At 42.2% G+C, this 25,139-nt stretch overlaps 1 protein-coding gene across 5 annotated transcripts in view; it reads right to left on the bottom strand.

Annotated features, from left to right (window-relative positions):
• Window positions 1–25,115, bottom strand: part of TTC13 (tetratricopeptide repeat domain 13) — a 70,361-nt gene extending 45,246 nt beyond the window's left edge. For 3 of the 5 annotated variants that reach the window (XR_016508248.1, XM_090263174.1, XM_090263173.1), the window contains exons 1-4: window positions 24,789–25,115; window positions 14,760–14,854; window positions 6,624–6,699; window positions 3,337–3,407 (exon numbers count right to left, since the gene is read on the bottom strand). Coding sequence is in view for 4 of the 5 variants with exons in the window: in XM_090263174.1 (XP_090119300.1) it covers window positions 3,337–3,407; window positions 6,624–6,699; window positions 14,760–14,854; window positions 24,789–25,053 (507 nt within the window). In the remaining variant the exon portion in view is untranslated. The remainder of the gene's footprint in view (window positions 1–3,336; window positions 3,408–6,623; window positions 6,700–14,759; window positions 14,855–24,788) is intronic. The other 2 variants (XM_090263176.1, XM_090263175.1) reach the window with 1 other exon arrangement.
• Between the last annotated feature and the right edge of the window lie 24 nt (window positions 25,116–25,139).

Raw genomic sequence — 25,139 nt, forward strand, 5'->3', positions numbered from 1 at the left:
GCCACATCGGTCATCTGGTGGATGACAGTGACCTAGCCATGGCTTGAGCATGAGGGACACAGGAGATTCTGTACTCAGGAGGTATAGAGGGAGAGCTGGTGTGTGGCGCATGTGCACTGATGTAACCCAATGCAGGGGCTGTTCACTGAGTGGGCAACACTGGACTACGACCAGGGATTCCTCCTCAGTGCAGATCGGGGTATGTGGCGGGATCGGGAAGGAGCATGTGGTTGGTTGGTTGGAACCTCTGAGTTAGATGCATTTTCGACATCCAAGATACAATTTCTTTACAATAATACTCTTATTACATCAGTATTTGCCATTTGAAGAAAAATACTAAAAATAAAAGTTATATTAAATGGTTCTATTCTATTTAGATTCTATTTAGAATTTTTTTCCGACAGCATAGAAGAATGTATAATTACTGTGGTTATCATAGTGACAGTCTATTATTAAACTACAAAAATATCCTAAAAAGAAAGAAGAGCTGAATGGCTCTATTCAATTTACACTTCCTTCTTAGAATTTTTTTTCAGCACAGAAGGATGTATAATTATTGTGGTTGTTAATCATAGTTATAGTCTAGTATTAAGGGTTCCTAAATTAAACAATAGCTTTTATTAGTTTTTTGATTGATACAACTGTATTATTTATTTCATCTACCAATGGCTTTGGGTGTTAACTATAAGTTGACATTCTCTATGAAATGTCATAATGAATTATATTCTTCAAACAAAACAAATGTTTATTTCTAACACCAAATTGGGTTCAGAATATCAATTTTTCAAAGGTGTTTGAGGATACAAGTCTAATAATATTTATGTTTTAGTTTTTATAATTTTAAATAAAAACTAATATTTCCATCTTCTAATATTACTTTATACAAATACAAAATCATGGTAGAATAAGATAATTACTTTATTGGTGTGAAGTCCACTTTGATGTCTCAATTCTCAAAAAATATGTTTTTTTCCCACAAAGATCTAATTTACTATCCTCATCATATTACTTACATAGTGACTTTAAATTTTATAAGTATTTACTTTTCTACCCCAGGGCTGGCTTTTTTAATTAAAACTCGAGAGTCACTGGACCAAAGGCAAACAAGCTCTGCGTGAGCTAAATTTGCTCCTGTTTGCTCCCGTGTGCCATGCAAACGTGGTTTTCCACACACGTCATTATGTGGCAAAGCTGGGAGGCACCAAAATGAAGGGTCAGAAGAGAGACGTCACCAAGAAAAGCACCAGCAGGAGAGCCCAGGGCCCCGTCACTCCACATAAAAATGCTGTAAATGACTGCCCAGTTCTTTCTTTTCTTGGCCGACAGCATCTGAACTTACTGCTGCTCCCTCAGTCCCCACTCCTGCCCATCAGCTGCCCGAATTAGCAGAAAACTGGTCCGGCCTTATAATGTACACATTCGCAAAGAAAAATTTCCCAGCTGAAAGCAACCCACTGAATCACAGATCGATGAAAATGCTCTATTAAATTTCAATATATTAATATATTTTTCTCAGCACATACAGAGACTTACTTTCTGAACACAAGTGGAAGAGAAATATGTTTTGCAACAATGGACAATACAAAGGCGTGTTTTAGAGCCCTTAAAATCATAAGTAGAAAGCAAAGAAAGTAACACAGAAGCTGCCTGAAACTGTTGGATTGTGAAGATTTTTAAAGTGGATTAAGAAGCAACAAAATTATAAAGCTATTATATTTCTAAAAAAACAAAAATCATAAGGCCATAAAGAAATACTGAAAAACTTTTACGTACAAAGCTAGGTGGAAATGCAATACAAAAGAGGATATATAATCAGATTATAAAATATAAATGCATACTTTAAAAAGGTCATAAATAAAAAAGCTTTAATGTAGAGTGGCAAAGTTGAAAATTTTTTATTAAAGTTTTTTCTTTAACAGTACTATACTGCCCTCAACTACAATGGTAATAACACTGTCAAAAAGTTGAATGAATTGATAATATATCTTCAAGCTTGTACTGTTTTCTGCTTTTGGTCACCATAATTAATTGACATTGGCTCCTATAAATGTGTCAAAACCTCCATTTCAAACCCAGGTCAAGTGTTAACTATGTAAAAGTGCTTTCTTACCTTTTTAAATATTGCAACCTTAAGTAGAAAGGTGATTTTTGAAACTATTTATACTCTATCCTTTTAACTTGAAACTACACTGAAGAAGAATATTACATATGATATGATCACCCAAACACACAGCTCCTTGAGGGCTTTAAGTAGTTAATAACTAAAAGAAATCTCATAGATTTTTTTGAAAGCAAAGATAGAATTATTAACATAACTAAACTTATGTTTAAAAAAGAGAAAACGAAAGCACTGTAAAAATTTCAAAATTAATACCTTAAAATTAAGTCTACCTGTTGGACTGTAAACTGTCTGTTGACTCCTGCTGTATTAGTGCAGATAAACACGCCAGAATGCTGCGTTGAGAAGCTAAAATTCACTGAGAACTCACCATGGGCCAGACTGGATACTAAATACTTTATAGGATATTTCATTTAAACCTAACAAGAATATTTTTGGAGGCAGTTATTATTATCCCCATAAGCCAGGAGGTTAACTAACTTGCTAGGAAGCAGCTGAGCAGATTAGAACCTGGGTATCACTACCTCTCAAGTTCACATTTTCTTCACTACTCTCAACTGGACGGACACATCCACAATTGAAAATAAAATGGTCACATAGCTACAAAACTACAGTTAAGTAATGATAGGATATATAGGGCTAACAATGTTAGGCTCCATGAAGTGTTCCCTTTGCAACTCTGTATTATACATGGATATCGAAGCATTTTACTTTAACCAGATTTTAATACAGCTATCAATCACCAAAGGCCTAATACTTCCACTGAAGAGTCTCATAATTATACTTTAAAGTAAGAAACAAATCCATAAGTGTAACTTAAGTTAACCATGGAGAGCAACTCCTGCACAGAAAGTAAACATCTGGAATTCCAAGAATTACCAGTGCCTACAACTATCAGAGTGGAGAGTAAATAACGACTCTTTTTAAACTTGCATTTGAATCCTCCCACTCTGCCCCCTGATGGCGGGGAGACTAAAAGCAAATTGTCTGACCTGAGATCTCATTTTCCTCCCTTAAAGTCATACTGCAGAGACTGAATGAGAGCACAGTGCAAGGCCTGCACCACAAGAAAGTGCTCACTCAGGGATGCCTTCCTTTACACTTTCTCATATAATCTTAAAACAGATGGCTTATTGCAGCACTTAAACTATATATAAAAGTCCATATTGTTGTCATGACTATAAACTGGAAATGACATAATTAAGAAGAAAAATTACCTGAAGCATTGTTGAGAAATGTCTTATTGCTTCATCATAGAGACCACTGCCAATCAACACATAAGCAATAGCTGTGAAAGAAAACACAACAATATTAAAAGACAGAATAAAGGATCTCATACGAGAATCAGTAACTAAATTCTTTATTGAATCTTAAAAGGCTGCCCCAAGGACTAGAAACAGTTAAAGAAAACCTAGTAGTTAGTAAGATGTAATTGAATTCCTCTACCACTCAGCACTTGTTACTCAGTCTTCTCGTTCTATCTGGATTTCAATTATTAAAGCCATCTATAAAACATCTGCTTACAAGAAGTAATTATCATTTCCTAAGTCCATCACTCACTTTCAAATACCAAATAACCTTTATGATGTTTCATAACTATATATCAAAAGAGCCAGTAACAAGCCTGAATAATATCCATATAATATGGCAATGTGATTTTACTGTGAAAGTTATGGGAAATACCCAAATTACATCACAAATCTCAATTCCTGGGGGTGCTAAATTTATTACCAATTACCTAATGAGAACAAAAACAGACGCTCAAATTAATATATACTAATACAATACTTAACGATAAATAATTCACCCCATTTCAATGAAATGGTAGCCTTTTTCTGCCTCTCCTATTCAAAATAGTCAAAATACCACTCAAAATATACAGTATTGATGAGTAGTTTTGATCAAATTGTTTAGGTGAGTGGCATTATGAAATTAGAGACATGACAATCTTTTAAGATACGACATTTTGACTAAACTTTTCCTCCCGTCATAAAAACATTAAATTTTATTATTATAATTACATTTCCATATAATATATGCCCTAATTCTGTACATCCTCAAATATTCCTGAAAAAAATATATTGCTCATTCAATATAATACTATACTGATCACATGTCTTTGCAAAATAACTGTATTACAACTCTAATTCTAGGCTCTAATAGATGTTCAAGAAGGTGGGCAACTAATACCTTTACAGTCATTAAGAGCTTAAATTTCCTGACAGTTAAAAGTAGCAAAAAAAAAGAAATAAATGCAGTATAAATATAGAAAGAGATTTACATTATCTTTATAACCAACTTAAAAAAAGTAAAGTTCCAAAACACTGAGTATCATAGTAATACAAGAGCTTTTGAAGGTCTTCTTCAAAATAAAAAAGGACTGTTTTTATCCTAATTTCTTTGAAAAGATCTATTAAGGTCAAACTCATATTTAGAATGATAATGAATACTATTCAGATAGTTTGAACAGATTACAAGATAACCAAAAACCTCTTTGGTGGGGGCCAGTCACATTAATAGTAAAAACAAGCAGCAATAGTAGTTACATGTATTGCACTTTTAATCGGGGCAAGGCACGTCCTGAGCACTACACGTACTAACTCACTCACTCGTTAAATGCAGTGAGAGAGGCACGAGGATTATCCCCATTTGCAGACAAGCAGAAAGCAGTTAAACTGTCCAGAGAGCGTGCAGTGAGTGGGGCAGAGGAAACTGGCTGCCCGGCTCCGGAACCCACCCTCCAAACCCACTGCTCCCCTGAAATACATCAAGGTTGTATGGAACTGCTGTGTAGTGGTCTGACTGCAAAACGGCTTCCATTCTTTGACGATTACACGAGCAGGGACTGAAGCATAAACTTGTACTTTTTTGAAGGTAAGAACATGATGATATATTGGAAAGCCGAGGTTTGGGCTCTGATTCTGGCCCCACCACTCACTAGCCATGTGACTGGGGCGGGGAGACCCTCAGCTACTTCTCATTACTAGCTGGGTCTTGCTGAACAAGAGTGTACAAAATTTTCTTAGATTCCTTTCACATCTAAATTTTTATAATATCCTATCTTCCCACAATCAGTAAATATCTGCTGAATGAACAATGCATAACTGACCCATAAAAAAACAATACAGTTTTAGGGAATAAATACTGTACTTAGCAACATGTTTAAGTTGTCCATGTCTAGGTGTTGAATCCCACTCAAATAAAACCAAACGCAGCTCTCAAATCTTTCCATCTAAAAGTAAACATTTCTGAAAAGAAAACCCAAAAGTATCCATTAAAAAAAAAAAATAACCGAAATCTTACACAAATATAAGTAACTATTAGGATCTAAATTTTCTTATGAAGTCCAAAGACATAAATAAATAAATAAATAAAAACTGGGATGCCTGGAATTCTCAGACGTTGTTACTAACCAGAATTCCATGTGTCTTGGCAACGAGTATGTTGACAGAAGTCATTTTTCCAAGAAAAAAAAATACTGTGGTGTAATAGCTCCTAGGCCAGGTCAGGGCCTATACTAAGCCAGGGTCTTCTACGATTCTTCTTACAGCACAGAAAACAGAACGGGCCTAACACATACAAGGCCATTACTTACTATTGAATAAATGAATACGAGGCAGAACAGAATCCAAGGACTTCAAAAAAGGCCAAATCTGATGCCTTAAAGGGTAATTAATTGTCAAGGCCTGCTCAAAGTGTGTCACCAAAAAGTGAGTAATACTTCCAAAGTAGTGAACTCTCAATTATCTGCACTAACAGAGGAAAGGAGGTAAGACAAGAACTGCTCAGTCCTAATATCAAATGCAGATGTCCACAGAAAAGATAAATGATCATGTAGGAATGAGAAAAATTTTTCTGCAGGTGCCTGGAGCTAGCAGGTGCTCATGTGAAGTCTGTCCAGCTGCACTGTTCGGTCCTGTATCCAATTTTGTTTCCTCTCCTTCGAGTGTGAGCTGACCAGGCAATGAGAAGACACACCCAAAAGCGTATTAGACATGGAAGAAACCAGCCTATTCTAAAACATGCCATGAAGAAGCCAGACTGCATGATCCACTTGCAGATCTGAATAAACTCAACTTTTCTGCACCCACATTCTTAGATCCCAGTGACTGTCCTCATGAGAAAAATTAACCTAAACCTAGCTATTTTATTACACAGAAGATGGAAGTAGGAGTAATTCTCTTCCGCTTTCACATGTATAGTGTTCATATTTGATGACAGCACATAATTTTAATGAACAAAGAGCTCATAAGAACTCATTACTGTAGTTATTAACTTCCATGGAAACACAGAGCTGGAACAGTCCTTCCCGATCATTCCATCCAAACCTTTTATTTCACGACACAATTGATGAACCTGCACAAGATCAAACCACTCCCACTAGCAGAGCCAGCCTCTGTCGGTCTCTAGGCTCTTTCTGCCTCCCCATCCTGCATACCTGCTCTGCATCTAATCACAAGTTTGAGGCAAATACCACAGGAATATCCCCGCACTCAAGTCTCACCTAACTCTTCATTTGTGCTGTCGTTATCGGTAGCAAATGGGAATCTCTTTTGTTCTGCAATAGACTTGGCCTGGCTCTGAAATAAAAAAGGACAAACATCCATTTTAGCTTATCACAAAGGAAGAGAAAACATAACAAAAACCCCTCTTTTGAAAAATTAAAGCTACGTTTAATTTATAGGGAAGCAATAAAATTTCATTTTAAATCATATCAATGGCGTACCACTGTCTGTGTGTAACTCATCTGCTTCTTCCCCGATTGCTGGTGGTTCCATTTCCAGGAACCAGTACCTTTTCACCTCCACAGGGATTCATCTTGCTGGCTGCTTCAAAGCTCCCTCCACATGTTCACAGACTATTTAAAGACCTCAATTGTGTTGCAAAAATCATAGTCTAGTGATCAGTTCTTCAATGTGCTTTGATAACAGAAAATTGCTTTTTAAACGCTAAACATATTTTAGAAATAAGAGCTACAAGTTGCACAGAGATGATACCATGAAAGGACCAAGAAACAAGACATTCCATTAAATAACGCACAACAAGTGCCGCACATAGCTCTCCCCCATAATGCAGATGCGCCCACAAAGACTCCATGCAGACACACACCCATCTGGCAGGAGAGCTAAAACAGAAGTGGGACGAGGAGAAAACAAACTGTCTCGTATATAAGTTAGCTTAGTAACTAATGGTTTCACAGGCAGTATTTGTCTACCATACAAGATGAGGACTTACCAAGTTTCAGAGACAAATCTTGTCTGATAAACACCTGCTACTTCCCCAGAAGATTTGGCTGTTAACGCTAGGCTGTGATATACTTGCCCAATAGTGTTCACATGAACATGACTTCATGCCAGATTCACCTAAGACGTGATTGAAACTTGTACGCAGACAGACAGGAAAAACTAAGACAACCTGTCAGTTCTGGCAAAACTCCAGGACTGGAACCCAGTGACATCACAATTATTTGAATTCTTTTTTGAAATTATATTTCATTGATTATGCTATTACAGTTGTCCTGATTTTTCCCCATTTGCGCCCCTCCACCCAGCCCTCTCCACTCCCTCAAGCAATCCCCTCACCATTGTTCATGTTCATGGGTCATGCGTACAAGTTCTTTGGCTACTCCATTTCCTATGCTGTACTTTACATCCCCATGGCTATTCTGTAACTACCTATTTGTACTTCCTAATTCCCTCACCTCCTCACCCATTTCCCCACACTCCCTCCCATTTGGCAACCATCAGAATGCTCTCTGTATCCATGATTCTGTCTCTGTTCTTGTTTGCTTAGTTTGGTTTTTAGATTCAATTGTTGATAGATATGTATCTTTTGCCATTTTAGTGTTCATAGTTTTGATCTTCCTCTTTTTCTTAAATAAGTCCCTTTAACATTTCATATAATAAGTTTATTGATCATGAACTCCTATAGCTGTTTTCTTGTCTGGGAAGCTCCTTATTTGCCCTTTGATTCTAAATGATAGCTTTGCTGGGTAGAGCAGTCTTGCCTGTAGGTCCCTACTTTTCATGACTTTGAATATTTCTGGCCAATCCCTTCTAGCCTGCAAAGTGTCTTTTGAGAAATCAGCCAATAGTCTTATGGGAACTCCCCTGTACGTAACTACTTCTTCTCTTTACTGATTTTAAGATTCTCTCTTTATCTTTAACCTTTGGCATTTTAATTATGAGGTATCTTGGAGTGGGCCTCTTTGCATTCATCTTGTTTGGGACTCTGTGCTTCCTGGACTTGCATGTCTATTTCCTTCACCAAATTAGGGAAGTTTTCTTTCATTATTTTCTCAAATAGGTTTCCAATTTCTTGATCTTTCTCTTCTGGCACCCCTATGACGCAAATGTTGGGCTTCTTGAAGTTGTCCCAGAGGCTGCTTATACAGTACTCTCCTTTTTTTTTTTTAATTCTTTTTTCTTCTTGTTATTCTGACTGGTTGTTTTTGCTTCCTTATGTTCCATATCATTGATTTGATTCACGGCTTCATCCACTCTATTGTTGTTTCCCTATAAATTGCTCTTTATTTCAATTAGCGTATCCTTTGTTTCTGACTGGATCTTTTTTATGCTGCTGAGGTCCTCACTAAGTTCCTTGAGCATCTTTATAACCAGGGTTTTGAATTCTGCATCTGATAGATTGCTTACCTCCATTTCACTTAGCTCACTTCTGAAGTTTTAATCTGTTGTTTCATTTGGACCATGTTTGTCTCCTCGTTTTGGCAGCCTCCCTGTGTTTGTTTCTACGTATTAGGTAGAGCTGCTTTGATACCATGTCTTGGTAGTGTGGTCTAATGTAATAGGTGTCCTGTAGGATCCAGTGGCACAGCCGCCCCTGTAACCCAAGCTGGGTACTCAAGGTACACCCTTCATGTGGGCTGATTACACCCCCCTCTTGTCATTGAGCCTTGGTTGCTATTGGCAGATCAACGGAAGGGACTTACCCAGGCCAGTCAGCTGCAAGGACTGGCTGTGACCACTGACCACCAACCTCCATCCTCCGTGGAGGATGAGCTGGGCAGGGGCAGGGTGGTGGTGCTCCCATATGGTCTGTAGCTGTCCTCTGGGTGTGCTGGCCCTGGTGTTTCCTGAGTGGTGCAGACCAAGGTCAGCCCCCACTTGTGTTTTGCCTGGGGCCACCCTGCCTAAGCTACAAAGCAGTCAGAGATGGCTGCTAGTTGTGCTGGGCTTGGAGATTCCCTGGCGATGCAAAGCTGTGAATCTAGGCTGGCTACTGCTAGTGCAATGCCTGGTGCTCTCTGAGGTCAGCTGTTGCTTGTGTGAGAGGATTTAGGAAGTTGTGATGCATGAGCCAAGACCAGCCATTCATATGGAAAAGCAGCTTGGGTGGGCCCATAAGTTGGGTGGGGTGGAGTCTCTGGGGATCTCCAAGGTGGGTCAAACTGTGTTAGCCAGGTTGATGGAGTCTCAGCTGTGGCACCAGCTTGCTGGCTCTGTCCGGGGAAGGCTTAGAAAAGGGACAATGGCTCTGCTCACCTTGATGCCATATACTTCAGTTTCTCCCTGTATATTACTGGTGCTCTGATTCCAAAAAACCTCCGCTGCCTTGCGGCATACCTCTTCAGGGGAAAGGCTAAGGGAGTAAACCCCGACAGAAAATCCGGAGCCGGAGTCCCTAAGGCGGTTTGACATTGTAGTCAACACCGGCAACTCCTGCGGCGCACCTGAAGCCAAGCTGTATTGACTCCGTCTTTCCCTTGGATCCTTCAGCTGCGAAGAGAGGGGGGGTCTGCTGCATGGGCAACAGCAGATCCTCCATATCACCCTGCCCAGGCTCTGTAGCTTCAGCTTCACTGGAGAGGACACTCCAGCATCATCACAAGATGTCGATTCAACACGGGAGGAGACATACACCGTGTCACTCCCGAGTTGGACTGCACAGCCATTCTCGGTGGTGCAGATAGACTCTTAAGAAGCTACACCATCGTCTCTCGAGACGGACGGCTGCCGACGACGATTACTGGTGCCTTTCAAGTTGCTACCCCAGTGCTCGAGCCCAGAGGGAGTGAGTCTATAAGTCTGTGTGTGTGGGTTCCTTAAGAGGAACTGCTTGTGGCTCCAGCAGTTTCTTCCACTGACTCAATCCCTGCTGGCTTTTGCAACCAGAAGTTGTGGGGACTTATATTCCTGGCACTGGAACCCTGGGCTGGGGGTGCTGGTGTGGGGCTGGGACTCCTTCCTCTCGATTTTTTATCCACCATATGTGGGTGTGGGGCCAGCCCTTCTGCATCTGAGCCCCTCCTGCCAGTCTGGATGTATGTGGTTTCCTTAATTCCACAGTTGTCAGATTTCCATTCAACTCACTGTCTGATGGTTCTGAGTGAGGGTTGTTCAATATTTTTGCTGTAAGTTTGATGTGGCTGTGTGAAGGGGCAAGCCATGTCTGCCTGCGCTGCTATCTCGACCGCAAGTGTAGAAGTCTTCTCTTTTTAAAGCCATATTCCATATATGACAACCAAATAATTTCACCTGAGACACTCTTCTGACTAATGTACATGCTACTTAGCCAATGACTTGGATTCATCAGCCAGTATGTACTGTGCTCTTGGGCTTCACTGACTCAAACAACAAAGTAACAAGGTATTTCAACCTGCATTCCTTCGACGCTCAAAATCCAGACGGATGTTCAGATACAGAGAAGTTTGCCGACAGAACAGATCGAGAATAAGCTACCTCTGGTTAAAAAGGTCAGAGAGCATCGCAGCTCAGGAGTCACAATTCTCACTCTGCCTCAGGACTCTGGACAGAATGAAACACCTGAGAATTCTATCGCTAGGGGAACGATTTATACTTTATTTCCTCCAGTCAAACCTTGATGACTAGAGAGAAGCTCAGCCAGCTCTCTCGTTCTGCTCTTTAGCTGGGAGCTTCTGCACATGGGAACCACGTAATGCTTCTTCAAGAAGCAGCACATTTAACAACATGGGACAGAATCACAGCACTATGCATCCATCCATGTGTGACAAGACATGAGTCCTTCCTATTTTTCAGATTATTAAGGACAAGCATACTGAGGCAAAAGATATTTCTGTTTAATAAATTGCTTAGAGCCAAGAAAAGGGGGCTATAAATAACTATTTTAATACTTAATAAGTCTTATTAATTTCACTCAGCATTCAGGGAGAATCTACCATTTGTCAAAGTTTTGTGCAAAAAGATATGGGAAAAGAACAGAAGTGCAATCACATTAAAGGAAGAAATCACTTACCAAGCATCACCAAGAGTATACTGAAGAGCATTTCTGATTTAAAACTGGTTCTATTAAGACACACACAAGATACTTCCGGCCAAGATGGAGGCCTGGACTGACACGCTCCGTCTCCCTCCACAACAAAGAAGGAATACAACTACCGCAAAAGCAGAAATAACCAGAAGTTCCAGAAAATATAGCTACATGGAAGTCCAACGTATGAAGTTATAAAGAAGTGGTGCTCATCAGGATGGGTAGGAGGGGTGAAGCCAGGGCAGAGAGGTCAAGCTGTGCTGGCGGCAGTAGCTGTGGTGACAGCAGTGGGACAGCAGTAAGCACGGTAAGCACAGACACCTGTATTTAAGGGGAGGCGAGAAGCACCTAGGGAGCACCCCCATCTGCAGATCAGACCCGTCAGCTTGTTATTCCAACGCTGGGGAAGGCAGACCCCCATTGCCTGGACTGTGAGGCCCAGAGTGGGTGGGGACGGAGGAGGAGGCTCCTGGTCTCTCAGTGGAGAGTGAATGACAGAAATCCATCTTGAACCCCCACCTCCACAGAAAACGCCACAGTGTGGTGAGAAGGGCCGCCTAGTTGTGATGAGTGCACGGGGCTCCACTCCCTATAGCGTAGGAGGTGTGACAGCTCCACCCAGGAAGCAAAAGTAAACACAAAACTGTCAGGATGGCACAGATCTTGACAGAGATCCCAGTGATGCAGCTGACCAGATAGCAAATATCTAATCTAATGAAGAAGCAGATAGAAAATCTGTCTGAGGCACAGTTCAGAGCTTTGGTTATAAGAATGCTTACAGACCTGACAGCAGATCTTAAACAAGACGGGGAAGGAATGAAGGTTAGTCCTGCTGAAACGAACAAAAACACATATAAAATTAGTGGTGAGGGAGAGAAAACCAGGGATCAAATCAACAAATCGGAACACAGGGAAGGAACAAACAGTAAACCAGTGCAGAAAGAGGAAACGAAAAGTGACAAAAATGAGGAGAGGCTCAGAAACCTACAGGACAGCTATAAGCGGGCCAACATCCGAATCATAGGGTTGCCAGAAGGTGAAGAAGAAGAACTAGAAATGGAAAAATTATGTGAAAAGATAATGAAGCAGAACCTCCCAAACTTGGGGAAGGAAATAGACTTACAGGTCCAGGAAGCACAGATAGTTCCAAAAAAACTGGACCCAGGGAGAACCACACCAAGACACATTATCATCAAAATGTTAAAATTAAGGATAAAGAGAGAATCTTAAAAGTAGCAAGGGAGAAGAAGAGAATTACATACAAAGGAATCCCAATAAGACTGTCAGCTGATTTCTCAAAAGAAATTCTGCAGGCAAGAAGGGACTGGCAAGAAATATTCAAAGTAATGAAAAGCAAAAACCTATAACCACGATTACTCTGTCCAGCAAAGCTGTCATTCAGAATAGAAGGACAGAGAAAGTGCTTCCAGGACAAAGTAAAGCTGAAGGAGTTCATCAGATCCAAACCACTGTTATATGAAATGTTAAAGGGACTTGTTTAGGAGAAAGAGGATCAAAACTACGAACATTAAGATGAAAACTGTATCACAACCACCAACAACAGAAGCTAGGGAACCGAAACAAAGGCAAACTAAGTAGGCAACAAGAGTAGGAAAAGAATCATAGGTATGGGGAACATTATGGGGAGAGGTCAGCAGGGAGAGGGAAGGGGGGAAAAGGAGGGAGATGGTACAGGAATTAAGAAGCATAGTAGGAGGGAGTGGAGTGGACAGGAAGATGTTGAGAAGAACTATATGCACAACCAATGGGCATGGACAACTGGAGGGAGGAGGGTCACTGGGTGGAGGGGAACAAAGGGAAAAGAAATTGGGACAATTGTAACAGCATAATCAATAAAGCATATTAAAAAAATAAAAATAAAACTGGTTCTATTAAATTAGAAATACAATCTGTAACAGAAGTGGGCAGGGCAAGTATAGTAAGAACAAACTGATTTCTTGATCAGAAGGAGCCCTTCCCCTGTCCAATCCTGCATCTATAGAGAGCTCTATGGACAGAGAGGTGAGGAGCTACGATCAGGATCCATGTCACTAGTAGACTCACTCCCATCCATCCTTCAGGTCCCAGCTGACACTTCAGTTCCTAAAAGCTGCTTCACCTGATCCCCTGTTCTAAGGGAGAGTTGTTGACCCTTTGTTTTTCCTTCATGTGATTCACACAATTGTACTTTCATATTTATTTGTCTAATTCTTCGGTTAGTTGACTGCAGGAGTCAAAAGTACAGGAACCAAGGCTATCCGGCTCACTATTGCAGTTTTGGTATTTACTTAGCCCAATGCCTGCCACATAATAGGTGCACAACAAATATCCAGGGAATGAGTGAAGGAATGAATCATCTAACTCCCACATTTTTAACTTAGGGAAAATGAAAGGCCAAGATTGGTGGGCTTTCTCTCATAGGTTATTAGCTAATGCCATCTTAAACTAGTGGAAAATATTTGAATTCCTATCGTCCGGAACTCCCTTATAACTCTAAGAACGTATTACTATCAGTCAGAAGCTCCCTTATAACTTAAGAATCTAATCGCCTATCCAAGGTGGGGATTATCTAATCTCTACTAAAATTGTTTGCCACGATGGCCAACTCACTACTTTATAAGACAGCCCAGTCTAGCCTTAGAAAAGTCTAATTCAAAAGCTTTTCTGTATGTCAGTTTGACTACTGCTCAATGAATTAGGCAAAATCAGGTGATTATTCTCTAGTTTGCAACTTATACCTTTTTTTGGTAGTTCTTAACAAAAAAAGGCAAGCTTTCTTTGGAAAAGAAAGGGTATCCTAAAGTGGAACTTTAAACAAAACAAGAAGACAGTATCTACGTGGATATGGAAGGGAAAGGTCTGGAGAAAAAAATACGTGGACCTCAAGCACTGAAAAAGCAGCTCACTTTCGTAGAGTAAGCATGAACAAGCAGAGCCTTCAGCTCGAAGCAGTGAGGCCAGAGGAACACACATGCTAACAGGGACAGATGGATGGCGACGGTGCCAGTGCCAGGCGCTCATCCCGAGTGGAGAGGTCTCCTGCACAGTTTAGCTGCTACTGAGAAAAAATATAGACATATAAGATACCAACACAGCCAAAGGCTGGAAAAATAAGATTATACTGTACTTTCAAGTACATAAGGCTCCTAGAAATAAGGCTCATGATCCCCTTTTATTCCCTAGAACTTAACAGTGAAATGTCCTAGGCCCATCGTGGTCAACCATCCACTTCTTAAGTCAAAATAATTCAATGTGACCAAATATCAGATGAACTATTATTATCTTACGCACATAGACTTACTGGACTCAACTTCTAGTAGATAAACAGAGGTGACCTCCACCCTCTGGGACCAGTATCACAAACCAAAAGGCATGGATAGAAGACGCGTACCAGGATCTTTTCAGTGTTGAGGGACAGCAGAGAGTCGCAGGGTGGAGATCCTCTGGGCTCGCAGTCCGAGTCATGGAAGCTCAGGAAGGATGGCTCTGGAAAGCAAATAGTCCTGGTTACTCACCTCACCTTATATTTATGGCTCGGAGGTGCTAAACTATGAATTGAAATATTAAGAATCCTCACAACCAAAATTAAGACAAGTGTATATTCCACCTTTTTAACTACGGGGCATACCCAGTCGTGATTGCCCTCACAACCCTTCTGGAAATGGTCGAAGCCCATGAGACTTCCCGGATGCCGAGACGAGGTTAAGGCAGGCTGGAACTTATCGAAGGGCAACCCGGCAAAAACGTCACCAGCCCAACACGAGTCTCACAGCACACATGGCATCAGTATAATTGTTAAGACCCTTTCATCAGCCCTCTCCTATCTGCAGCATCTACCAAAGGTTAAAAAAAAATCACAGAAGGGAGAGCAAAGCCAGGTCACGGGAGCCTAATGTTAAAGATATGCACAATATACAAATAACGCCCAAAATTCAACAAGAAAAAAGACAACTCAATTAAAAAATTGAGTCTAAGAGCTTGAATAGACAGTTTTCCAAATATATAAAAATGGCCACTGCATTCATGAAAAGATGCTCTGCACCATTATTAATCAGGGAATGCAAATCAAACCACAATGAGGGACCATTTCACACCCACTAAGATGGCTATAATTTTTTTTTTTTAATGAAAAATCTCAATTGTTGGCCAGGATCAGAGAAATTAGAACCCTCGTGCATTGCTGATGGGGATGGACAATGGTAGGGCCCCTGAGGGAAACTAGCTGAGAGTTCCTCAAGAAGTTAAACACAGAATGAATATATGAGCTCATCATTCTAGTCCTAGGTATCTGCCCAAAAGAACTGCAAACAGAGGCTCAAACAAGAACATGTGCACGCATGTTCATAGCAGCACTATTCTCAAAAGGAGGACGCAGCCCAAATGTCATCAACAGATAATGCATAAACAAACTATAGTATTGAATATATACACACGCTGGAATATTATTCAGCCTTAAAAAAAGAATGAAGTACTGATACATATTACAACATGGGAGAACCTCCAAACAAAAATTAAGTGAAAGAAGTCAGACACAAGAGGTCAAACGTTACATGATTCCACTAAGATGAAATATCCAGAACAGGTAAATCCATAGAGAGACTGCACATCGGTGGTTGAAGGAGGAAATAAGGAGAAACTGCTTAATGGACAAGCGGGTTTACTTTCCATAATGAGAATGTTTTGGGGTGATTGTGTAACACGGTGAATATACTAAATGCCGCTAAATTGTTCGCTTAAAAACAATCAGTTTTATGTTATGTGAATTTTGCCTCAATAAATTGTTGTAAAAGATATGCTCTAACTCTGTAGTCATAATTGAGCATCCAATTACGCTCAAAGAACTTTTATTGGAAAAATATATTAAAATTGTAGATTAATGAGGGGAGGAATATTTGACTTCTTTACAAAATTTAATCTATGTATTCAAGTCTTTTAATAACCCATATGAAATTTTATGTTATATAGGAGTCAAACATTTAAATTTGTTGTGATTTTAAAAACTGGTTGATAATCACTGATTCACTACATATTTGTTGAGCGTGTATTGTGTTCCAGTCACTGCCTGAGCCTCAACGACTGTCAAAACCAGAAATGACCCCTGTCCTTGTATATAGGAATTATGGTTCAGTGCAGGGGTGGGGGGCATGACAGTAATTGGAGTCTCACAAAGGATGTAAAATCACAATAGCTTAAGAGCCATGACTCAGCGCATACTCCCAAGTGGCCTGCTCAGGGGAAGTTTCCCGAGGACAATAACATCAGCTAATGCTGATATGGGTGGACCTTGTACAGGCACCCTTCTAACCCCCATTTTAAAGTCAAGGAAAATGAGGCAGAGAGACTAAGTGACTAGCCGAGGCCCCGCTCGGGCAAGGCAGTGGAGGTGGGACTTGAGCCCAGGGAGTCTGGATCTGGAGTCTATGCTATGAGCTGGGGACGGGAACTCTGGGCAAAGTTAAGGATTCGTTCACTGAAAGTCCGTGGGAGGCTGGCAGGACGAGAAGAGAGGCCCAGGCAGAGATAAGCACCCTATACATCTTTTGTCTTCTTAACCAACTAGAGCTAAATATTTCATCTGCCGACATTATTGGACTCCTAACAGCTCTATTAATGTCTCCATTTACTCAGTGAATAATTCTATCATCTGCATGTAATTATATCAACGTCTTTTAAATATTTATACTCATTTGGGATCTTCTTGTACTGGATAAGACCTCCAAAAGAGTGCTCAATAATATTAGTGACAAAAGGCACTCCCACATATCCCTGGCATTAATATTTTATTTAATGACCTGTAATTTCCTCAACTTTTGATAAAACTTTTTCATTTCACATTTATAAACATCCAGTGGGAAGCTTCTGTATGTTGCTATGGGTTAAGATTGGTGTGTTTTACCATATAAAGGAAAGATTATCCTGTTCTTTGTTTTACCGAAAATTTCCAATTTGGAAAGCTGACTAAATTTATCAAGTGCTTTTGAATATTTCTTTAAGATAATATGATTTGGCTCCTTGGGCTTATTAAGGTGATTAGTGCATTTTTTTAAAAAAGTTTAACCATCTGTGTACTTCTAGAACAAACTAATTGACCAAGGCAAATTATTCTTTTAATTGCTTGCTGGTTTCATTTTACAAATACTTTACTTAGGATTTTTATAACTACATTATAGCTTTCTTTTTTTTTTCTGAACTGTATTAAGTTCTGACATCGGTGTTTTTCTCTGTCATTAAAAAAAATAGTTTGTAAGAGTTGTAATTAAAGTTGTCTGGAACAGGATTGATTAAGTTTGTTCTTCGATATAAAAATATTTAACTCATTATGGCTTCAAGTTTTTACAATAATTACCCAAAGAGCTGTACTTATATGGTATAGATTTTCCATGAAATTAGGGAAAGCCTCTGTTTCCCTCCTTGCTTAGGCCATACAAGTAACATGTAACGGCGATTACTGCAGAAATATTCTCAAAATACATCACAGAATCTCATTTTTTTCTTCTACATCACCTTCCTGGACATTTCTTTACTGCTTCATATTTTAACCTTATTGGCAGAGCTGTCTATACAGTTGCTCCCAATTCTAAAGGCTCTACTGTGCACAGGTCCCTTCATTCATAATGCACAGTTGCATCTGCTCTTTTATGTGTGTTAGCCTTATCAGCTTTAACTATTTTATTATTTTTAAAGACCCAACTCTTGGATCTATTACCAATTCTATTGTTGACCTGTTTCTAATGCATTTATCCTGTGTTGGTTCTATTTAATCCTTCCAATTTCCCTTATTTGGAGTTTCTCAAGCTAAGTATCCAGTTCATTTATTTCCTTTCTTCTTTAATACTAAGAAGCCATTGAAGGCTTCAGCAGGATCACTGGCAGGTGTGTGAGAAGGACTGGCGACCAGAGCAAGGAGGCCAGGTTGGCGGCCGTGGCCAGATAAAAAATGGGCCGAGCCCAGACACAGGCAGAGGTTGAAACGGAGGGTCCCAGCCTAAAGCCAGATGAAGTAAAAACAGCAGGGCTTTGAGAAAAATTAGGCACAGCAAGGGGGAAAGGCACTGGCTTCTGGTGTGTGCAGCTAGAGAAGGACTGGTGCCATTAACTGAAATTGGGAGTTTGACAGGAAGAACGGGTTTTGAGGGAAGAGCTGCCTTTAAGTTTAAGTCAAGAGCTTGTGAGTTGAACTGGGAGCTTTCTTGCATGTAGTTAGGAAATTCCAGACAGAGATAAGAGCTGTCAATATGAATTTGATAATCATAACCTTAGGTTCAATGTACACATGGAGAAATAAGCTCAACATTAACAGACACGTTCAAGGTCACAAAATGAATCAATAACAAAGCCAAGACTTGCCACATGTGCACTTGGGGATACCACATCAATAAAGGGCCAGGGTCCATTTGCCACCACGCCCTCCGCCAGTGCCAGGTGCTGGTAATAAACTAGGCACAGCAATGCCACCCGACGCCTTTCCTCCACACCTCACCCACAGCTGACTTTACAAAGAGCAGTTTGGGTGGAGAGACAAGAAACAGAAGGCCCAGGAAGTTTTTCTTCACCTCTCCCTTAACTGCCTAAAAGAATTAGATCGAGGGCCTGTAGCAGCAGGGAGCCATTATGAGGGAGAGCTACGAAGAGTATGGCCAAGTGAACCGGAGGAGTAACTGAGCAAGACCGCCAAGTCCTCTCTCTGTCCCTCTGTCCCTGCATGGCATGGCAAACCTCTGTTCTTCCCATCTCCTGGCGAACTGCCTCTTCCCCTCTGGAATCCAGGCCCCTGCCCCTTTCTCCTTAGCTCAGGACAGCACAGAAGCCCCCACTGTCTGACTGCCTGTGGGTGTCTAGCCTTATGGAGTTCCCATATGAACAAAATTAAATTTTGCTTTTCTCCTGTTCACCTGTCTCCTGTCAATTTAATTTACACCAGCCAGAAGAACCTAGAAAAGTAGAGGAGAAATGTTTCCTCCCCAACAGGACTGACGGTGGAAGGTTCTAGAGAGCCGTGGAGACGTGGCGGCGGCGCATATAAGCATCTCCTTGGAGGAATTCCGCTGCAAAAGGAAGCAGAGAGGTGAGGCAGTGGCTGCAAAAGACACTGGTCGTCTTCATTGCTTGTTTTTCCGAGAGGGGGGCCATTACAACCATGTGAATGCTGAGAAAAGACAAGAGGGAGTGATACCCCAGGCACAAGGAGAGCGCGTGGAAGGCAAAGCTGCAGGTGGGCTGATGCCAGGATGCTGGGGAAGCATGGCTGTTCTTTTTTTTAAAGTGTATTTTAGTGATTATGCTAGTACAGTTGTCCCAGTTTCTTTTCCCTTTGCTCTCCTCCACCCACTACTCCTCTTCCCTCCAGCAGTCCCCCCCCGCCCCGCCCCTTAGTTCATGTCCATGGATCATGCATGTGAGTCCTTTGGCCTCTCCCTTTCCTATATTATTCTTCACATCCCCCCGTCTATTTTGTACCAAACAATTGTGCTTCTTAATCCCTGCACCATTTCCCCATTTCTCCCCCTTCCCCCTCCCAGCTGATAACCCTCCAAATGATCCCCATATCTCTGATTCTGTTCCTAGTCTGGTTGTTTGCTTAGTTTGTTTTTGTTTTTATTGTTTAGATTCTGTTGTTGAGAGTTGTGAGTTTGTTGTTATTGAAGTTCTCGTCTAACAGCTCTTTCTGAAATAAGAGGAGGGCACTACCTGCTAGTGAGATGAGAAGGTGGCACTGGAAGTAGCATGTACTGTATTGGCCACATGTTCATGTCCGCAAATGAAAACTGACCGAAAGCTTGCAAAGGGCAAACCCATGGCCAATCCTTGAAGGAAGAAGATTTATAAGAATTCAACAGCCACTGAGCTGTGCTTATCCCCTGACCACCTCACTCTCATCGTGACAGTGTGCCGGGTTCACCTGCAAACAAGGATGACCGAGCTTTTCCTATGGACAGGCCAGAACATGGAAGTCAGGTGCCAGATATTTCTTGGCAATTCTAGTCTTAGGTGTAGAATAACTTAAGATTATTCTGGCTGGAGGAGCCACCTGAAGGCCATGCAGCTACTATGTAGCATCAACCTGCAATGCCTTTTGCTTTTTATCAATTTCTGCATTTGTAAGACAGCCATGCTTTAGGATATTGAACATGACATTGCTCCATGGTCCCCATGGTGAATTTCCTTTAGAATGTAGTAACAGGAAAAATTCTCCTCTGAAAAATTTACATGCTTCTTTTATTCTAATAAAATAGTATTCAATGGTACTTGAGATGTGTAAGTTATTAAAAACCAACCTGAAAATAGAGGCTGGCTACTGAGAATTAAGACCATAAAATCAACATATAATCCATTAGAAAAGGATCTGCAAAGCCACCTTAAAGAGACAGAGTGGTTTTTCAACAAAGCACAAATGTAACCTGATCAAAGCTGTATTAATCCATATAAAAGTATTAACACATGTAAAGAATGTATAAAACCAAGAGAAAAGGAGTTGATCAGCTGCACGAGGGAAAAAGAAGCATGGAAGCAAATTAAGTGGAGGGTGCCGTGGCCAACACTGGGCAGGTGGCCTTACCCACAAGGCTGTCACTTAGCCTGGGGTTCTACACCGGATGGAAGAGGTATCAGATGCTCGAAGGAGCACATACGTGTAAGAGCTGAAGACTTTCTTATAAACACATGCTGTCAAATGTCTACTGGGAAAGCTGACACAGAGCTAGGCAGTGATGTGAAAGCACTAGTGACAAGGGAACACAGAGACACTCAGAAAATCCCCAGCACAGGAGGAAAAGTCACAAGAGACCTCGGCTGGCCTCTCGTGCAGAAGAGGTGCCAAGCTGAGGATGGACCGTCTGACACAGGACTCCTGAGTGTCTGAGTAAAGCACACCACACCTGAGCAGAGTTAAGTTCACGCTGCACAGTGCTGGTTCCTGAATCAGAAATAAGGCCATATCAAGGATTTCAAATGAACCTAGAGTAACATGGAATGAGACTGTATTAGCAAGCTTAAAATACATGTCACTATTGACTTGGGTTTTTTTCTGGTTACACAAGTTGTTCAGTTTGTGAAAATTCATGGAGCTATGTATTTGTAATACATGAATTTTTCTGCATATATGTCATATTTCAATAAAAAGTAAAAATTACAAACAGAAGGAAAATGTTGGGAGGATTAACAAAAATTAAGAGTATTAAAATTCTGTTACGTCAATAAATTTTGTGTATATTCTATCTGCCAGAAGAACAAGCATAAAGGTGACCTCCTTAACACAACACATCGTGAAAAAGGGAAGCTTTAAAAAGTCAGCCAAGAGTTAGCTGATGAAATCAAGCCACGTCTAAACACTGCAGACAAGACTGTCTGAAAAGTTTTTATAGAGAAAGTTCTCAGCCACTTTCTATCATCATGTCGCACGCAGGATAGATTCTAAAACCCAGGCCACATATCTTTTGCCTGCATCCAGAGGGAAAGCAAGTTAACCCTCATCACACAAAGCTGAACATGCCTACCAGTGTATAGGCCTTTTTAAAGGCCAATGTAATTCTTAATGACAATAGATCTATATAAGAAAGCTAATGAGTGTGCAAATACCATGGCTTGTGCTACAAAAAGCAACTCCTCAACCACAGGACTTTGTGAAAGATGCTGCTCAGTTAGCAAAAAGAGGCAGACACCCTCAGGCCAGATCTGGGCAAGAAAACACGACCTTACACAAGCAAATCTGCTCATGCATGCCTTTAAAAATATCCGAAGAGATCTGTCACAAAATTATGTATGACAACTAACAGAAAATCAGGGCCAATGCAAAAAAGAATTGAGAAAACAATACTAACAGTAAGGATTACCACAGGTGCCATGACTGAGCGTAAAATTTGGTTCTTAACTTCCTGTAGCCAGAACAAAAAAGGAAATAGCTCTCATTATAAAAGTTCCCCTTTACAGACTTCTTATCACCTCTAAGGCATGGCAGTGATTTAAGTTCTGTGAGCAATCAGACTGATTTCAGTTATTTAAATGCCTGACTCGTCAATTAAGACTTCCTGTCAAGGTGGCCACAAAGGCAGAAACGGCTCACCTCTTCGCAAAACCACATCAAACTACAACTAAAATCTAAAACAACCACCACTCAGAACCAGCAGATATCAAGTTGAATGGCAGTCTGACAACTATGGAATTAAAGAAACCACATCCATCCAGACTGAGCTGGCAAGCTGGTGCCGTATCTGAGACTCCATCAACATGGCTAACACTGTTGGATCCACCTAGGAGATTCCCAGAGACTCTGCCCCACCCAACTTACGGGCCCACCCCAACCCAAACTGCTTTTCCATACATTCACAGCCAGTAAAGCCAAGGAAAACAGCTGGAGCCCCAAGTAGCACAAGCAGAGGGCTCTGGGAACTATTTCCTGGGACAGACGACAACAGTGGCAAAGCCACTTTAGCACCTGTGTCAGCGGCTACGGCCAGGGAGGCTGTCTGAACGACTCCTGCCACTCATTTGCAACAGCTAAGAAAAGCACTACATGGGAGAGGTAAGAAGAAAACTAAAGCATTGAAATAAATGATGCTTAAAGTCTCGCAGTACAGTGTTCATCCTCTGAAGCAGAGAACGTTAGACAATGGCCTCCAAATGTGAGGGGGCTGGAGAACGGGCAGGACGATTCCTCCAACCACCTAGTTTATGAAAACCGACATCCATCCTCATCTGGGGGGAAAAGCAGAGTACAGGTCAGAGTTGGCACAACACTGGCATAAGCCCGATGCCACGGAGCGAAATGAGCCACCTGGACCAACAATATCAATTGTTTTCATAATATAAATTGATCTGTAGCTTCCATTGCCTAGAATCTGGGTCTCCTGCAGTCAGTGAGCATCGCACGACTATAGGAGGGAAGAGGAAACGAAGACTCACACCATACATACTATTTGCTACTAAATACTACAGATGTGCTTTCCTAACTACAACCACTTAGTGTTTAAGACAGCGTTTTATCTGGAGCCTAACCTCCTGGGCTCCTCCTTTCACTGCTGTGGGACCTCAGCTAAGTGACGAGTCCCCTGGACCTGGGTTGGATCTGAGACAAGACACTACCGTTCACTGAGGTAGTCACAGGTGTCCTGATGGACTGAGAGAAGAGGCCGATGGACCCCAAGCTCTTACAACGGCACCTGCACACAGCACGCACTCAATGGACATCAGCTCCTTCTCCTCTTCCTCACAGAACTCTTGGGAAGAAATGAAAAGCCTGCAATTAGGTATCAGTGTCTTCAGCTTACAGAGGAGGCAATTTTGCAAAGACAGGCAATTAACTTTCAGAGGCACTGAAAGGGACAAAGGTAAAGGCCATTCTTCTTCCACGACACAATGCTGGCCGCTACACAATAAGTCACACACCTCTCAGCCAGTAAACTTCCTTAAGGAAGTCAGAGCGTGCTGAAAGGAAATCAGACAGAGTGTGCTAATTCTGATATCTCAACTAAAAAATACTGTTGTTTTCCAGGGACCTAATGCTAAGGAACACGGCTGTCAGGCCACAAAAGGAACTTTATAATAAAGTCAGTTAGGTGGACCCAAACCTTTTAAAAGCAAAGCAAGCCTTAAGGCAATTCACAGAAGAGAAGGGGGAAGCGAAGGGTGAAAACACGCCCTCCAGAACTTCAACACAGAAACATACACCGTATTTTGCCCCTGATGCGTCTGTCATGACCTTAACCTGGGCTAACGGCGCCGAGCTGAATGAGCTGGCCCGGTTCCAGGTTGCACCGGCACGCAGCTCTGGCACTTACAAGAGGCTCAAAGCCTGCAGGGCCCTTTTTACCTTCTGGGAAACACCTGACAGATCACACAGATCAACCTTAAACAACCGCAAGCAAGACATCAACGAGCAGATAAAACGGGTTTACTCTTTTGTTCCCGTCTTTCTCCCAGGAACGGAATTTTCAGAAGCTGTGTGTAATACAAGCCATCAGCCCGGGAAGTCAAGAAACCGGGTTCCCAGCACTAACAGGGGCCAGATTTCCTTGCTCCCGGCGCGTCCTGCTCCGTCCCTCAGCCCCTCCCTCGTTCCCACGGCCTGCGCGGGGCCCGGGGCGAGAACCAGGGCTGCCCCGGCCACCTGCCATCTCCTCCACTACCCTTTAAACAGTTGCTAAAACTCCGAGAAAGACACCCCGGTCCCGAGAGCCTGTTGTCAGCTCTTCTCTACTCACCGCCTTTCCCTAGGCGGCTACAGGAGGAGGGAGCGCAGCTGCGAGGGTGTGAGCGGCGGGACACCTCGCGGAGCCGGCTCGCAGAGGAGCACACGCTGCAGCCGGCGTCGGAGAGGCCCGGGTGGCCGGCACATCGGCCCCGGGTCCCGCAGCCCTCACGGCCCCGTCAGCCCCGCGGCGACCCGGACGCCCTGCCGCCGCCGCCGCCGCCGCCGCCAACTCACCGCCGCACTCGGCCGAGTACTGGTCCCCCCAGTCCCCAGACTGCGGGCTGCAGCCGCCGCCAGCCGGGGCCTCCTGCTGCTGCCGGTGCTGCAGCTCCTGCTTGAGCAGGGACAGCGGCGTGTAGTGCTCGGTGGCCAGGGCGCCCAGGCGCGGCCCGGCGGGCAGGACCCCCAGCAGCAGCAGCAGCACCAGGACGTGCCGAGCGGCGCCTGCGGCGACCACAGCTCCTCCCCAGCAGCAGCAACAGCAGCCGGCAGGTGCCATCTTTCCTCAAAGCGCATGTGCGATGTCCCTCGCCGCGCGCTGCGGCCTCCCAGACTGAACTTGGGGCTGACAAGTGGGCCGTGGGA

Source organism: Furipterus horrens, unplaced genomic scaffold, assembly GCF_987537825.1.
Source record: "Furipterus horrens unplaced genomic scaffold, mFurHor1.1.pri manual_scaffold_15, whole genome shotgun sequence".
Lineage (NCBI taxonomy): Eukaryota > Metazoa > Chordata > Mammalia > Chiroptera > Furipteridae > Furipterus > Furipterus horrens.